The sequence below is a fragment of the Triturus cristatus genome, chromosome 8 (genome assembly GCF_964204655.1).
Source record: "Triturus cristatus chromosome 8, aTriCri1.1, whole genome shotgun sequence".
Classification (NCBI taxonomy): Eukaryota; Metazoa; Chordata; class Amphibia; order Caudata; family Salamandridae; genus Triturus; species Triturus cristatus.
The window spans coordinates 183,312,041-183,329,632 of record NC_140591.1 but is presented as its reverse complement, the minus strand read 5'-3'; the positions used below and the strand labels follow the sequence as shown (position 1 = coordinate 183,329,632).

At 46.5% G+C, this 17,592-nt stretch overlaps 1 protein-coding gene across 3 annotated transcripts in view; it reads left to right on the top strand.

Moving 5' to 3' along the window:
* Window positions 1–17,592, top strand: part of LOC146801785 (E3 ubiquitin-protein ligase TTC3-like) — a 1,762,960-nt gene that overhangs the window by 1,026,723 nt on the left and 718,645 nt on the right. For all 3 annotated transcript variants that reach the window (XM_085621278.1, XM_085621277.1, XM_085621276.1), the window contains exon 33: window positions 15,321–16,215. In XM_085621278.1, coding sequence (XP_085477404.1) covers window positions 15,321–16,215 — 895 coding nt within the window. The remainder of the gene's footprint in view (window positions 1–15,320; window positions 16,216–17,592) is intronic.

The window sequence follows — 17,592 nt, the reverse complement described above, 5'->3', positions numbered from 1 at the left end:
GTTAAGTCAAGATTGCAATATTAAGCACCAAAATGTATCGAATATGTCCTAAAATTTATATCACACAGTTATTGTAAATCAGAGAGTAGAATAATTCAGAAATAAATATCATGACAACGCATCACAATGGTGAATACCACAGTACATTGATATGATATTAATGTGCAAGTGCTGGATTCTCAAAGTGCAAAGAGAGTCCACTTATATCTGATGCAATGAACCCAATCTATAAGAAACACACGCTGTAATTAAAATTCATAAACACTCTGATAAAAATATAATCACAGTAATTGTAATTAAAGGACATTCTTATAAACAACATTCAGTAGCAGTCAGAAAACCCCTTTCTTCTAAAAGTTCATGAGCATTCAAATAAAGTACAAGTGCAAGAATCTTAAAATGCAATGAGCTAAAGTGCTAAGGTGATGTTTAAAAACATGAAGGATCTAATAGCAACTTGAAGCTGCCCGGAAGCTTACATAAGAATCCTCCAATTTGATGGTAAATGGTAAACACAATCAGAAAACCAGACAGTCATAAATTGATGTAGACACTTGCAAAAACCTACCCCTATATAAGATGTTAAAAAAACATAAATGGGGGGTTTCAGTAATACATTATGATAGAAACACAGAGACAACATCAATATTATTGAAACAAACTGAAGAAAAAGCAGTTCTATAAAAAGTTTTGCAAATCCTCGCTTGTATTCAGTCCATTATTAGTGTCGAGTGCAAGAATAAAATGGGACTCTAACTGCCTGAGGCGTTTTTCACGGTTGCCTCCTTGACGTGCTATCGGAACAGCGCCAATAACAAAGTATGTAAGTTCATTAAGATTGTTATCATGAGCTAACTTAAAATGACGGGCCACAGGATAATAGGGGTCAGAGTTAACCACTGCCCTCAGATGTTGTAAAATGTGATTCAAAACTTAGTTTGGTGCTGCCTACATAGTTAAGGCCACAAGAACATTCTAAACTGTAAACTGCAAAATCAGTACGACAGGTATAATGCCTATTGATTTTTATGGGTCTAGAATTAAATGCAGTCATATATTCACTGGTATTGACCCTAAATGTGCAGGCCCGGCAGGAATTGCACTAAAAAAAATTCTGTTTTGTTAGACAGCCAAATTTGTGTAGGAGTGAACTCCGGACTATTTTTGACTAGAGAGTCCCTCATTGAAGTAGCCCGTCTAAATGTAATGGATGGTTGTTTAGGGAGAAGTTGACCAAGAGGCATGTCGGTCAAGACAATCGGCCAATGTGCATTAGCAATTCTCTGTATCTGTCTCGATTGCCTGCTAAAGGTGGTGATCAACCTTATTTCAGGAGTGTTGTCAGAGATAGGGTCATTATTGGGGGTTGCAGTTGGTCTATTCGCAGTGATGTTGTTAGATGACAAACAGTGTTCTCTAGTCACAGAATTGGCTCGAGAGAGGACATTCATAACTATAGTGCGACTATACCCACGGGAAATGAAACGTTTGACAGCTTCAGCTTGGCACTGCTCAAGATCGATATCTGAGCTACAGATGCGTCGATTTCTTAACAATTCACCGTAGGGAATGCTACGTATTAAGTGACGAGTATGTGCACTACTCTCATTTAGCACTGAATTTCCAGCCGTACTTTTTTTGTGCAGTTTTGTGTGGATCTGTCCCTTATCAATGTAAATCTGCACATCTAGAAAATATATATGTATATATGTCTTTATGTAAAACTGTGAGAGGGTACACATCTATGGTTGTGGTGTATCCAAGGTTTTCTTTCCCTAGATTGGGCACCTCTTTTCTCTCTTTCTCTCCCTCCCTCTATTTCTTATGAGAGCGAGTATGTGGTGGGGAGCGAGTCTTGGGTGGAGATCCGACTTCTGCCGGTCTCAGTTCACCTGCGTGCTTCTGTGTATGGTTGATCAGTATACCTTCCTCATGATACATTTCACGGGCTTTCGTTTATGCATAGTGTGGCTCCTATGGTCCACACTGTCTAGTATGTGTGTCCCTTTCTCCTCAGCTATATATTTCCTTGTGGTCATGGGTTGTCTATCTGTACATGGGTGACATTCTGTCCTATGCATGTCATTCTGGGCATTAACTGTTGTTCATGCTTCTTTGTGTGCTCTGACTTTGTCATGATTGTTGTTTTTTCTCCAGGACTTGATTTTTTTGAGGATCCTTGGAATCCTGTGCACAGTTTTTGCTTCTCTTTTGATTGCAGAAGCTTATGGATTTCTTGCCATTGGGCACTGGCCTTCTGGTTCATGTGGCTTCCCTTCGTCTCTGCCTGGAAGGTGCAAGTTTCATTGTGTCCTATACAGACTGTAGTGCCATTGCCTTTCCTTATTCACCCCTTCTGTCCCCTTTTTTCGGGGTTGATGGGTCTGGTGTCAGCCCTACTTGCACTGCTGTTTCCTGCCTGTTGTAGTCCGTCGTTATGGACGGACTAGTTCCTCTAGAACTTGGTGGGTTCAGTCGCAGACCACCCTCCCATTTGGTATGGCTTTAGTATCTATTCTAAGTTAAGGACTCTGCGGCTAGATGTCTCTATCACATAAACGAGTTACTTACCGTTGGTAATGATGTATCTGGTAGAGACACAGTCTAGCTGCAGATTTCGTAACACCCACCCATCCTCCCCGCTCTGGAAGACCTTTCAGGTTGGGTTCGTACCTACTGGGTTGTCTGCCAGTGGTCTCTGTCTTCTCATGTGTTACCCTTCTTCACATCTGTTCCAGGTGTCCTATTCTGTATTATCTGTGGCTTCTCCACCCAGTCCTGTCATGGGGTGGTGGTCTCCCTTATCTATCCACGATCCTGCACCCTGGTCCCTTCCAGGGTGGTGCTGGGTCATGTTTCTTCCCTCTCCGCCCCCCGCCCCCTCCTTGATGCCTCTCTCCATGATTTGAGGTCTTCTTGACTATACGACACCCAAGTGATCATGCTTATGGCATGCGATTGCACGTTTTCTGTTGCAGAAGTGTGGTCCGTCGACATGGCAGGCATGTTGTTACAGCCCTATGGTGCCTTACCATAACAATCCTGTTGTTACAGACTGCTTGTTATTTATCATAACATTCAATTCACTTGCTGCTTGCCTCAAGGGAGGGTATGGTACTTCGCTTATGCGGATCTGATTCGATGGGCGAGTACTCTGCACTCTCCCTTTAGTTCCTTATACTTTGAAGTGTTTTTCTATGACATGCATTCTGCTGTTCATGTCATTCTTTTCATTATTGTCGTTGTTATAAAGAATATCAATCTTTTTTCACACACTGTACCCACACTCTCAAAGTTTTCATGATGGCTCAGCGTTGTGGCGCGGAAAAGTATTACAGTAAAACACTGACGTCAGCGCGCTGGGAGGGACTTGTATGACTCCGCTGATGTCACATCCGTGGACGACGTCAGGGCGGAGTCATGCTACGCCATCTCCCGGCACGCAGAGGTACTGCTAAGGATTCTCCGTATCCAGACTGACGCCTGAAGGATATTCTAAGTTAAGGAATCTGCAGCTAGACTGTCTCTACCAGATACATCGTTACCGAAGGTAAGTAACTCGTTCTTCCCACTACATACCTTTAAAATGGCTTCCTGTTCACATACAACGACTAGTCATGAAATTAGGCATCACAGGGGCATATCTTCTCATGCAGATGTGCCCTCACATGTAATATAATTAGTGCTCCCGGTTTTATGGTATTTTTTTTTTTTACGTTTCAGTCTGTATCCGTATTTATTTTTGTTGCCATTTTTTTGGGGATTAATCCTACAGCGGTGATGGGGCATAGAAGGCGATGGTACATCGCATGGTGTTCAGCATATAAATATACATTTTGCTTTACATTCTATTATCTTGTAACAATACAAACGTCTTGCCTTGTGTCAGCCAGAATTATACTTTCTTAATTAATCTTATATGCACCCAATCCCAAAATCAATGAACAAAGATATTTCAACTCAACCCATCTCTTTCCCTCCCCCCACCCACTTTTGTTCAGACTTGTCATTATTTATATACATATTCTTGCAGCCTGCTCCATGGTTGTGCTTCTACATGTTATCAGTGTGCATCTATTAGCTAAGTCCAACCTACACTGTATCTCGTTTTTATTTTTTTGCCATCTTATTGGTATTTATCCATATTTATTTTGTGTTTAGAGAATAAACGGAGCCATAAAATTGTATATTTCTACGTTTATTTAACCTTTGAACATGCACTCATACATGGATGCCTGTCACAAGTTAGCAAATTAAGCAGGCACGTATAACAAAACGCTTCACTCATAGGGACATATTAGCGTTATACTACAAAAACATGATAACATATGCCTGTATTAAGGAAATTGCATTCTGTTTTTTAACACTCCGTGCTGTTTATCTGCTCAGCTGTTGCCTGGAATTCATGAAAATGGCAACAAAGAGAGAGTAAGGAACGCGGGTAAAATCCATCTCCCTGAAAATGGTCACTGTACAACAACGTGGACGAACCCAGTAAGGGATCCAAAGTAGAGAAATGACACGCTGTGATTCACAGGAATGTTAAGAAACCATTTGGTTTTTTAAAAGAACCCTCATTCATCAACCTAGTTGGTGGCATGCTTCATCATAGGGTTGCCAGCTGGCTGCCGAGTGCAACCCAGCTGTGCTGCGACGCCTGAACTACAGCGGAGCGGGTTTCTTGTGGGTGAGTATGTGAGAGGTACAAGTGCAAATTAAAAGTACCTCCAGAGTATCCAATCGTTGATTTTTACTCCTCAATCTCTGGGGCACGTTTAAAAATAAAGTCTGGATATGTATGAAGATAAAATTGGTCTTCCTTATCCCAATTAGATGGTCTTCCTTATCCCAATTAGATGGTCTACATGTATCAGCCTCAACAAAATAGTACTGAGGCTTTGGTCAGGACTGAATCAGAGTGCAAGATAGAAAAGTGAGCACACACGCTAAGGTGTGCTGTGATACAGTGACAATACCGTACTTACGGTTACCACTGTGCAGTAAGCTAATCGGAAACAATAAAACACAACATAAAATAAAACGAACACTTCTCATGTACAGATTTAGATAATGACAATGGGAAGGGGTGTGCTGGTGGGAATGCAGGCACCCACTATGAAGGGTGAGGTTGTGCTTCTGGTTTAACATTTGTGTGATGTTATGTAAAACAAGTGACAGGATCCACATTACACTCATACACACGGGCAGGCAATTGTACACAGTGAATGCTATGTTGCGCAAGAATTGTGTACTGAGACATGCCGGCAAGTGGAGTGGGGTGTACACATGAAGTGATCTGGGACCTGTAATAGGCCTAGTTAATTCGTAAATGCGACACGGTTGAGTCCTGCAGATTGCGTAGTTTGTTTCAAATGGTAGGGAACGTTATGCCAAGGTATTGTAAGCAAATTTCGTTGTGCCAAAATACTATCAAGTGCCTGTTTAATGCGTTTCTTTCTCCCTTCTCATCCTCTGGAAAAGGTGAGGTTCTTTCTCTTCCATAGTGGTGGAATACTATGGGTTTCTTGCTGTGTTTCAGTCATACCTTCTGACCTGTTTTATGGGTTCTGTTTCCTATGAACACATTTCTTTTGTTGCCTCCGCACTTGTCATACTGTGTGTGCTGCCACTGTGTCTGTTACTCCAGTTATTCTACCGATCGGTTCGTTGTGGACCACCGCTTGTGGTGTTGGTCTTACCGTACTTATCATTCTGTCTTTCTCTGCGACTTAAACAACCAGCCCCCCTTTTTTCTTGTCTGATATCATTTTTCTTCTAAGATGGACACTGGTTGTCTGAATAGGCTGCTCTGTGTCAGCCTTTGTTTAACTTGCTCTTTTACAGTCCCAGGTTGTGGTCTTTGTTGCTCTATTCTAGCAGGTTGTTTTTCACGTGCTTTTTTCTCTTTCGGTCCTATCTCAACCGCCTTATTGTCACCATTCAGACTGTGGTGGTGTTTATGTCCAATTGCTTTCCTTTTCTGGGGTGTGTGATATCTTCCACGTCCTCTATTCTTTTATGTGGTACCATGTGGCTGTTGCTGAGCTGCCGCTAACGCATCTCAGCCAACATCCACTGTTTTACAATTTCTATGTGCCATTCTTGGGTATGTTTTATTATACATCTTATATGGTGCATTTCTATGTATTTGATATAATATGCATATATGTCTATATATATTATTTTGTTGTGTCTGTGGTCATATATCTTTTTTTATTTCTATAGACAGTCATGTTATGCTACCTTTCAAGGAAGGGGCGCATTTTTGCTTAAGGTGCTGTGTTTTCCCTCGTGTCCCCCAGGGCCTTCACTTGTTCATTCCTTTGCAATTGCAAACCTTCCTCTTCTTTGGTTCTCAAACCTTCCTCCTCTTTGGTTCTCCTTTACATGCTCCCAGAGAATTTGCCTCTCTCTCTGACTGTTTTCTATGGCCGCGGATGGTATATGGCAGGCCTTGTTGTTTGCCATGCTTTCTTACGGTTTGGGTGGTGCTTTTGCATTGCATGCGCCTATGGCAAGGAGCTTGGTCTTGGTGGTCTTTATCATTGGCCTTAACCCCTGTCCGCCAATAGTCTGGTTACCATTGGGAATGCTCTATGGTGTTGTATCATCTGAGGTGTTCTACTAACCCATCCTTCTTCTTCTGCTGTGGGTGTCTTTTCCCATTTTTTCCATGATATTTCTTGTGGGGTGTCTTCTCCATCACCTACCCTACCGAAAGCCAGCCACTAACTCTCTTAAAGGCTGGCTGGTCCCTGTCAGGTGCCTTTCGTGGACCAGTTCACAGACCTTCCTCCGGGGATGTGATTGCTTGGCTATATAATTCAAAAGTAAGGAATCTGCGGCTAGATGTCTCTATCAGATAAATAATTTGCTTAAATTCAGTAACGTCTTATCTGGTAGAGACAGGATCTACCCGCAGATTCCTTAGTGACCCACCCTTCTCCACATACAGAGTTGTCCTTTTCTTTCCCAGATCCCTTCTGGCATGGCAAGAGCGGTCAACATCGATGCTGGGGAACCTGGCTCAAGTCTCCAGAGAGACGCTCAACATTCTGTGATTCTGGGAAAATCACTTAATCTCCTCCCTGTGCCTAACAAAAATGAATATGTCCGTCTGTAACTCAACTGCTGGTCCTAGTAAGCGCTCTGATACCTTCAGATCGAGTTCGCGCTGTATAAAACAAAAATTATATCTATATTAAAAAAATATATAAAACAAGTAATATAACAGCTGTTAGAAATGGGGATCTCTAGTTTGCAGCGGCTGGCGCTAATGTCCAAATAGGGATCCTTCTTCCTAAGTCAGAGTAAGGAGCTACACCCTTTGATAACCCCTGCTCAACCCTGTGATAACGTAGCGCGAGCAGACATGCCTATCTCAGAGGCAGTGTGTGAAGCATTTATGACCATACACAATAACGCAGTGAAGACACTACAAAGGGACACCACACAAGTAGCTATAGAAAAATAAGTATATTTATATAGGCTTAACACAAGGCTCAAAAGCAATCAAGAAACCACAATGCACATAATTACAGATTCTCTTCAAAAGCAATAGAGGCCCTCAAAAAGCGTGCGGAACGAACTTAGTTCGAGGCCAGGTTCCACGCAACCCGGTGATGCACAATTTACCTGAGATTTAAAGGGGCACGGCACGCAGCCTCACAAGGAAGCCGCGGTGATGACAGGCGGACTCGCAGCGGCCACAGCTCCCCGCTGTAGCGGTCCGCGGCGTGCACTCACGATAATCCTGGGACGCGGCTTAAAGGCGGGCACCCAGCGGCACCCGCAGGTGATAACAAGAACCTCGAAGTGGTGACTAGTGCGGGCACTCGGCAGGACAGCTCCTCAGCTGCCGCGGCCCACAATAGCGATAGCGATGATTCTCATAGGGCGGCAAATGCGGGCACTCAGCGGCACAGCTCCTCCACTGCAGCGGCCACAATAGCGATAGCGATGATTCTCGTAGGACGGCCAAGGCAGGCTCTCCGCGGCAACAGCTCCTCAGCTGTGGCGGCCCACAATAGCGATGCGATTACTTTCAGCCCGCGTTCCCCGCAGTAGAACCAGAGGCTCTGAAATTCTCAACAAGACTCACCTGCGAGTAGAATCCCTCTCAAATAGGAATCCGGACGGCTGATGGGTAAAGTCTAATGTCCCTGAGACTTCAGCAGGAGGCAAGCTCAAATCAGGCCCTTGGGTAGTTGCTTCAGCAAGATGGATAAAAGTTTCAAAGTCCTTTCCCCCTCGTTACACGGACAGAGGTTCGTCTTGACATCCAGAAGTAACACCCCGTGTTGGGGTTTTAGCACAGATCTTTATACCCCAAAAGTCTTTGTTCTCAAAAAGTCACAAATCACTGAACCCAGCTAGAACCAGTTTGCTGTCATCCTGGAGCACTTTATTTACGAGGCTACATCCTGCCTTTCAGGGAGAGGGGGTCTGCCATCAGACGCACAGTGGGAGGTGGAGCAATCATTCACCTTGCCAGGCACAGCCTTGCTCAGATCGGAGGGTCACCCCTCCCCATACTCCAACTGCAGATCTCTCTATTTAATCCAGGTCGGTCTCAGCCTAGCCTGACTCTCCAAAACCAGACAGGCAATACACATAACAGCAGAGCACACGGGAAGGCTTAGGCAAGAATATACCTACTTCCCAAAAGTGGTTGTTTTAAACACAGAATATAGAAATAATGGTCACTAAGAGATGCACTTTAATATTTGGAGCTCGGGCATACTAAATTCGACTTTCCTATCATGTTCCTTGGGTCGATTAGGATTACACCAATTCATACAGTCAATTTCCAATAGGGAGCATTCGTGCAGTGGCACTGAATGGCAGTGGCACAGCGCCCAGAGCATCTAATACCGGCAAACACAGAGGAGACAAAAGCGAAAAATGGAAGGGAGACCCACGCCAATGGTACCAGGTCCAACACGCGTCCTCTCCAACTGAAATGTGGGGAGAACTACCTATCCACTTGGGAGTTCTCATCACTAAGGCGGAAAAATCTGGACAGACCATCAGCATTGCGTGTTCTGTACCAGGGTGGTGGTCCACCGTAAAGTCCATACCCTGTAGGGAAATGGACCACGTCAACAACTTTGGATTCTCTCCCCTCATCTGCATCAACCATCTGAGGGACCTGTGGTCTGTCTGAACCCGGAAAAAAGTCCCAAACAGGTATGGTCTCAGCTTCTTCAGTGCCCAGACCACAGCAAATGCCTCACGCTCAGTTGCACTCCACTTCTGTTCCCGTGGAAGTAACCTCCTACTAATGAAGGCTAAAGGTTGGTCTAGGCCCTTCTCATTGATCTGTGACAGAACGGCCCCCACACCATGCTCGGAAGGGTCTGTCTGGACCACAAATTATTTTGCAAAGTTGGGCGCCTGAAGTACCGGTGCTGTGAACATGGCAGTCTTCAGGGCTTCACCTGGCCGCTCCCCACCTTGTGTCCCAAGTACACCACAGAACCCTGCCCAATCTGGCACTTACTTGCCTTGATTGTGAGACCTGCCTTTCGCAGGGCCAGCAACACTTCCCAGAGGTGGCGCAGGTGGTCCTCCCATGAGGAACTAAACACTGCAATGTCATCCAGGTAGGCGGCACTGAAATCTTCCAGCCCAACACCCTGTTGACCAACCTCTGAAAGGTGGGAGGGGCATTCTTCATCCCAAAAGGCATCACCCGGAACTGGTAGTGCCCATCTGGGGTGGAGAATGCTGACATCTCCTTTGCCCCCATCAGTCAAGGCGATCTGCCAATACCCAGACGTCAAATGAAATATGCTGCCCCTAGCCGATCTATGAGCTCATCAGCTCTAGGGATGGGGTGCGCATCAATCTTCGTGACTGAATTGAGACCTTGGTAGTCCACGCAGAACCGAAGTTCTGGGGTGGCACCAGGCGCTGCAGCTTTTGGTACCAGGACCACATGGCTGGACCAAGGGCTGCTAGAGGACTCAATCACCCCCAAAGCAAACATTTTGAAGACCTCCTCCTTAATGCATGCCCTGACCCGGTCAGTCACTCGGTAAGCCTTGTGCTTCACAGGAGGGCTGTCCCCAGTGTCTACGTCATGGACGCTCCAATCAGTGACACTAGGCACCAGGGAGAAAAGGTCACTGAATTGCCCCAACAGTTGGCGACAATCGCTTTGCTGCTCAGGGGTCAGTGTGGTGGAGAGGGCCACACCCTCCACTGACCCATCTTGCTCCTCTGCACGCAGGAGGTCAGGAAGAGGCTCACTCTCCTCTTCCATTCCAGCATCTGTGGCCAGAAGCATGCCCACTTCAGATCTCTCAAAGTGGGGCTTCAGGCGGATAACATGCAGGACCCACAAGGGGTTCCTGGGAGACCGCAAGTCCACAATGTAGGTAACAGAACTCTTGCGCTCCACCACCTCAAAGGGGCCGGTCCACTTATCTTGGAGCGCACAGGGCTTCACTGGGGCCTTGATCTTCCCCCCACTCTTCCCACTTGCCTGGCAAGTTTCACATGTCCTGCAGTGAGCATCTGAGCTCCTGCGCATCTGGGGCCAATAAAAGTGGGTGACCAGCCTCTCGCAGGTCTTGGTCTGCCCCAGATGTCCGGTCAATGGCACATCGTGAGCCAACCCCAGTAGGAAGGCTCTGAAGCGCTGGGGTACCACCAGCACACGGGCTGACCCAGGCTCAGCAACCTTAGGCTCGCTCTAAAGGTCATTCTCCCAATAGATCAGCTGTGACCCTGACTGATCACCTGCTGCCTGGGCTGCAGCCTGTCGCCGCAGCCCCTCAAGAGAAGTGCACTTTCTCTTCTGTTCACAATATTCGTCCCTGGTGGGCCCTCCTTCCTGCTGTCATTGGGTCAGCTCAGGCAGGTCCCCCAGTTCGGCTACTTGTTCCCCTGTAGGCTCCAGGGCATCCCCCTCAAGGGCACCTCCCTCTTGGACCGTGGGAACTATGGGGGTCGGTTTCCAGCGCCCCCTACCCCTTCTCTTTAAGGCAGGGGCCTGGGCCATACTTTCAGGCTCTAGGTCCTTCTGAACATCCTGACTGGTTGCCATGGACCGAGTGGTCGCGCACGCCCACTCAGGCAGACCCAACATTTCCAAGTGAGATTTCCTCTCCACCGTAGCCCACGGGGAGTTCTCTAATTCATTGACCAACAGACAGTCTACCGGCATGGCTGGCCTCACAGCTACTTGAAGAGTTCCTGAGACCACCCCCACTCGAAGGGAACTTGAGCCACCTCACACTGGCTCTCAGAGTTGTCTGCTGACACTACTGGGCAGAATGCATGGGGGACAACCTGCTCTTTGGACACCAACCGGGAGCTGACAGTCACACTAGCTCCGGTGTCCCTCAGAGCCTACGGCCATTGATGGTCACCCATTGCCTGTACTTCTTAGTGTTAGCAGGCAGTATAGGGTTAGGGACCTTCTCAAAGTCTCCTTGCAAGACCAGGGTCAATTCTACGGGATCCCACCCACCTTAGGCACCCATCTCCTCCCCTCCTAGGGCTACACTAGCAATCTGGCGGGGGGGGCGCACAGGGTGGTGCACTGGAGTCCCTCTGGGGACACTGGGGATCGTAATACCGTTGGCCCAGTTGACCACACTTAAAACAAGTAAGAGGCCCCCTCTGAACAGTCCTACCTGTCAGGGGCACTGGCGTCTTCTCAGGGGGAGGCTGGGACATCACTCCTTGGTTCCCATGGGAATTACTTTGGGGCCCTCTATGGAACTCCCTCTGTTTACCCCTGTCCCCCCCACTTCTCTGCTGGGGACCCCGCCCACCTTTGGCGAAGTCTCCCACCGGACCCTTGCGAACCCGGGTGCTCACCCTGCGGTCCACCTCCTTAGCAAGCTTCCTATGGTGAGTTAGCTTGCTATCAATAAGGTGCTGGGGTAGCTCTGGAAAACAGTTACTAGATAACTGCTCCCATACAAACAAATCATACAATTGCTCAAAAGTTTCCACGTTGCTACCCTTTACCCAGTGTTCCATTGCGCTGCAAAAAAAAGACACATATTCAACCCAAGTGGTACCCTCTAACATCTTACAGGTTCTAAATCTCTGCCTGTACATTTCTGGGGTCAAACCATATCACGTCATCAAGGCCTCTTTCATTTGGGCATACACCATCCTGCTCTCTTCAGGCAGATCCAACAGGGTATCCCTCCCAACACTCACAAAGCGTCCCCACAACCCCGCTGCCCAGTCCTTGTCAGGGACCTGGTGGGACACCATGGCCATGTCTTATGCGGCAAACCATTGCCCAATATCCTCTTATGGAAATCCTTGATGACATCCTTGGGTATGTAAACTCTGCTCTTGGTAGGTACTAAATGTATGCTGCCACCAGAGGCGGAGATCTCTAAACTCTTAGCCTTGATCTCCAACTCCCTCAATACTCTCTGATGCTCAAGTTTCATTTTCTCAAGTTCAAATGCCAACCTGTTATTCTCAATATCCAACTTTTTACTCTCTAGGTCCTTCTGACCTTCCAATTTGGCCATCTCCAAACTATGCCTCCTATCTCTCCCCCTGTCCTCCAGCTCTTCTGGAGACAGACCCTTTGAGGATACACTAGTACCTGGATTGGAAAGTGCTTTACCTCCCACTAAATCCACTTCATCATCCTGCTGCCCTCCAGCATTCTCTCCCTCATTCCTAGCGGACTATCTCGCTTCTAACCAGGCCTTAAGGGCCTTCTGATACTCCTCCTTCCTAGAGAGACCTGCAACAGGGACTGTGAATCACTTGCAAAAAGACTTTAGCTGTTTGGCAGTGTAGGTTTCTAACCTGTCTTCCTCAAAGATGGGATCCTCCGAGGCATTGGAAGTTGGCCTACCCACTGTAGACATAACTGGCAATTACAATCAACAATAGAACAAAATCAAACCGCATGGGGTTGTGCCTAGGCCTACATTCACTAGTAGCGTACACCAATTATTTTATGTGGATCATAAATGTAAGTCCTGATCCTCACCGCTGACCAGCAATGTTAGAAATGGGTATCTCTAGTTGGCAGAGGCTGGCGCCGATGTCCAAATAGAGATCCTTCTTCCTAAGTCAGAGTAAGGGGCTACACCCTTTGATAACCCCTGCTTCAACCCTGTGGTAACGTAGCACGAGCAGACAGGCCTATCTCAGAGGCAGTGTTTAAAGCATTTATGACCATACACAATCACGCAGTGAAGACACTACAAAGGGACACCACACAAGTAACTATAGAAAAATAAGTATCTTTAAATAGGCTTAACACTAGGCTCAAAAGTGATCAAGAAACCACAATGCACATAATTACAGATTCTCTTCAAAAGCAATAGAGGCACTCAGAAAGCGTGCAGAACTAACTTAGTTCGAGGCCTGGGTCCACGCGACCCAGTGATTCACAACGTACCTGAGATTTAAAGGGGCACGGCACGCAGCCTCAAAAGGAAGCCGTGGTGATGACTGGCAGACTTGCAGCAGCCACAGCTTCCCGCAGTAGCGGTCCGCGGCGTGCACTAACGATAATCCTGGGACGGGGCTTAAAGGCGGCCACCCAGCGGCACCCGCAGGTGATAGCAAGATCCTCGAAGTGGTGACTAGTGCTGGCACTCGGCGGCACAGCTCCTCAGCTGCAGCGGCCCACAATAGAGATAGCAATGATTCTCGTAGGACGGCAAATGTGGGCACTCAGCGGCACAGTTCCTCAGCTGCAGTGGCCCACAATAGTGATAGCGATGATTCTCGTAGGATGGCAAATGCGGGCACTCAGCTGCACAGCTCCTCAGCTGCAGCGGCCCACAATAGCGATCATGATGACTTTGGTAACACAGCCAAATGCAGGCTCTCAGCGGCAACAGGTCCTCAGCTGCGGCGGCCCACAATAGCGACCACAATGACTTTGGTAACATAGGCAAATACGGGCTCTCAACGGCAACAGCTCCGGCGGCCCACAATAGCGATGCAATGACTTTCAGCCCGCGTTCCCCGCAGTAGAACCAGAGGCTCTGGAATTCTCAACAGAGGCTTCACCTGCGAGTAGAATCCCTCTCAAATAGGAATCCGGACGGCTGATGGGTGAAGTCTAATGTCCCTGAGACTACAGCAGGAGGCAAGCTCAAATCAGGCCCTTGGGTAGTTGCTTCAGCAAGATGGATAAAAGTTTCAAAGTCCTTTCCCTCTCGTTACACGGACAGAGGTTCGTCTTGACATCCAGAAGTAACACCCCGTGTAGGGGTTTTAGCACAGATCTTTATACCCCAAAAGTCTTTGTTCTCAAAAAGTCACAAATCACTGAACCCAGCCAGAACCAGTTTGGTGTCGTCCTGGAGCACTTTATTTACGAGGCTACATCCTGCCTTTCAGGGAGAGGGGGTCTGCCATCAGAGGCACAGTGGGAGGTGAAGCCATCATTCACCTTGCCAGGCACAGCCCTGCTCAGATCAGAGGGTCACCCTTCCCCATACTCCAACTGCAGATCTCTCTATTTAATCCAGGTCGGTCTCAGCCTGCCCTGACCCTCCAAAAGCAGACAGCCAATACACATAACAGCAGAGCACACAGGAAGGCTTAGGCAAGAAAAAACCTACTTCCCAAAAGTGGTTGTTTTAAACACAGAATATAGAACTAATCTTAACTAAAAGATGCACTTTAATATTTGGAGCTCAGGCATACTAAATTCGACTTTCCTATCATGTTCCATAGGTCAATTAGGATTATACCAATTCATACAGTCAATTTCCAATAGGGAGCATTCGCGCTGTGGCGCTGAATGGCAGTGGCACAGCGCCCAGAGCATCTCATACCGGCAAACACAGAGGAGACAAAAGCAAAAAATGGAGGGAAGTCCACGCCAGTGGTACCAGGTCTTTACGTGATTTTTATCATGTCCTTGCTGCTTTCCTCATACAAATTGCAGCTGGTAAAAACTGCCAACGTGTATGCAGAGGCTGAGGGAAGTGGTTGGAAGGCTTGGAAAAAAATGCAATGTCTGTCAAATACCTGTTATACATGTTATACTTCATTTCCAAGTTGAAACCTCGGAATAGGAGGTATTTACCACACCCATTAAATACCTCCCCCCTGGTGTGGCAAATAGTTCACCCCATTCTGCACAACTTGTAACTAGGACGTAAAAGGCCTGTGGTAAAACGTATAAGCTAACTAAATCCTTGCAGCACTGCATGTATTTAATGACTTTTTTATATTTGCCTTCAATCTTTTAATTAATGTTATTAAAAGTAAAAAGAGCCAACATGTTTGACCCTCTGAATTGTTTTAGAAACGACCACAGAGATGAGTTTTTAATTTACTCTTTGTTTTATTTTTTCCACAAGGTATTTCTATGAGATCGTAGATAAACACGGACCTCTGGAATTGGACAACGACTTGTTAGTGGGAGAATATCATCTTTTTCCTCCAGAAGCTCACAAGATAGTGGAAGAAGCTGGTGGACTGAAGCCTTTTCTTCTGCTGTCACTCCGCTTTGTTATGCGCAGTGACAACCTAATCGGATCGTTAAAACATACCTTTTTGAATACAGAAGTTACTGCTACAATCCCTAAAAGATTTGGATTACAAGCAAAGAATGCAAGATCCGTATCATCCCTGCAGTCTTTGTACCGTTCAAAAAAAGATTTGCTCTGTGATCACAGGATTTTAAACCCAAGCGCAAAGGAATTCAAACCTGTGTGCGACGGTTATCAAAACTCCAGTAACAGCCAGGATTCCAGTAGTAACTCACCACCAGCTACTCAAAACGATGAAACCATTAGCACTGTAAACACCTTATCACTATCTAATACCACTGCAAACTCTCTACCTGTTCCATTTATTTTTAGTGCTGAAAAAGCTGCTCATTTTGTCCGAGAAACGCCCCTGTCATCAGTGCCTTCAAAGGACCACATACCGCCAGTGTCGTTCTTGACACCTGCATCAGAGAGTGTGGTACAGACAATCTGCAGTGACAAATCTGAGGCAGGTATTCCTGAAAATGAAATAAAATTCGTTTTTGATACAGACGGTGCACCTGATACTGTCTCATCTAGTAGAGTTATAATGGACAAGGATTCTTCTGAAACGAATAGACCCCACCAAAGTTTGAAGGATGAGGATTTATTCTTGGGTTCAAACAGTGGTTCCTCAGTTCATTTTGTAGCCTGTTCAAATAATATGGTGAAGAATATGAGATCTGGAAAGAAAACAGTCTTTACAAGGATGGTGGCAGTGCAGGTAAGACAAATGCTCAAGCATGTGTGCTTTATAATTTTCTTTCATTTTAAACTGCATACTCGTGTTGAATACACTCAACCTTTGATGGATACTTCTAACCACAATTTCCCCAAAATCAAAATATCCGCAGGCAACAGATTGATTCCGGAAGATGTTTTCAGCAGTGCCCCTGTTCACCAATAGGTTGTATCATACAGCTTTGCGTCGACTCCGCTCCGCCCTGTAATTGACAACTGGGATATAGGCGTGAGTTGACATTAGCTTTTTTTAGCTCTGACTCCATAACCAACTCAATACCTAGCCACTTTGGTTTTTGCTGCAACAACACCAACGTCGCCGTAGGAAGACGTCAATCCCATTGTTCTAACCGACTCTAAACCGAATCGGTCTCAACCTCAACCAAAGGAGCGTCCTGGCTCAGTTCCTGAACTTCCAGCCCGTATAACCTATGACTTCAATTAGACTGTGCCTTTGCACAGGAACCTTTCCCCAGTGCTCCAACAACTGTTCGGTTGGGTCTCTTACCAGAGCCAACCAGTGTTTGGTGACAGTGGTGATGTTGGTGATGGCGAGGATAAATTCTCCCCAGAATATAATGATGGTAATTTTTATCTGGACCTAAAAGAGGCTCGTGCACTGAACCCTTTCCTAACACGGGTCTGTTTTCTCAACTGGCTCTTTTACAGAAGAGTCTGCTTTATTTGCCAGGGTTATTACATTTTCAGCTGACCGCTTTGATTTGTAGTTTCCTTCCATGAGGGAAAAAAACATCATCCTCACTGAAGTGGTATAACCCGTGTAAATCCTCATCTGAACCCCTACTGCCATTCAACAAGACCCTGACTTGATTATTGGTGGGTTCTACGTGCTACCAATTTGCAATGCTGCCCTTTGGTTTGACATCTGGTCTCCGGAAGAGCAGGTGCTTCACATCAACCTGCTAGAACCATAGGCGATTTAGTTGACGCTCAAGGCCCTTTTGTCCTCCATCATGGGTTGGTCCGTCCAGATCTTAATGGACAACACAACTGCGATGTGATACATGAAGGAAATGGGGGGAATAGGGTCTCACCTCCTCTAACAAGGGGGGGGGGGGAAAGTATGGTCTCACCTCCTTTACCTGGAAGCATGTAAACTGTGGTCTTGGTCGTGCTGCTAAGGGATCTGACTCGCCACCAATCACCTAGGGGAGTTTCCGAATGTCAGTGCCAATAGCCTGAGCCAGCGATATCTTACTGATAACGAGTGGCGTCTTCTACCGTAGGTCGTCCAGGACATCTTCACACAGTGGGGCACTCCTCAGGTGGACTTATTCGCCTTCTCGGAAAATGCTTAGTGCCTGCAGTTCTGTGCCCTTCTTTGTTTCTTGAGAGGAGC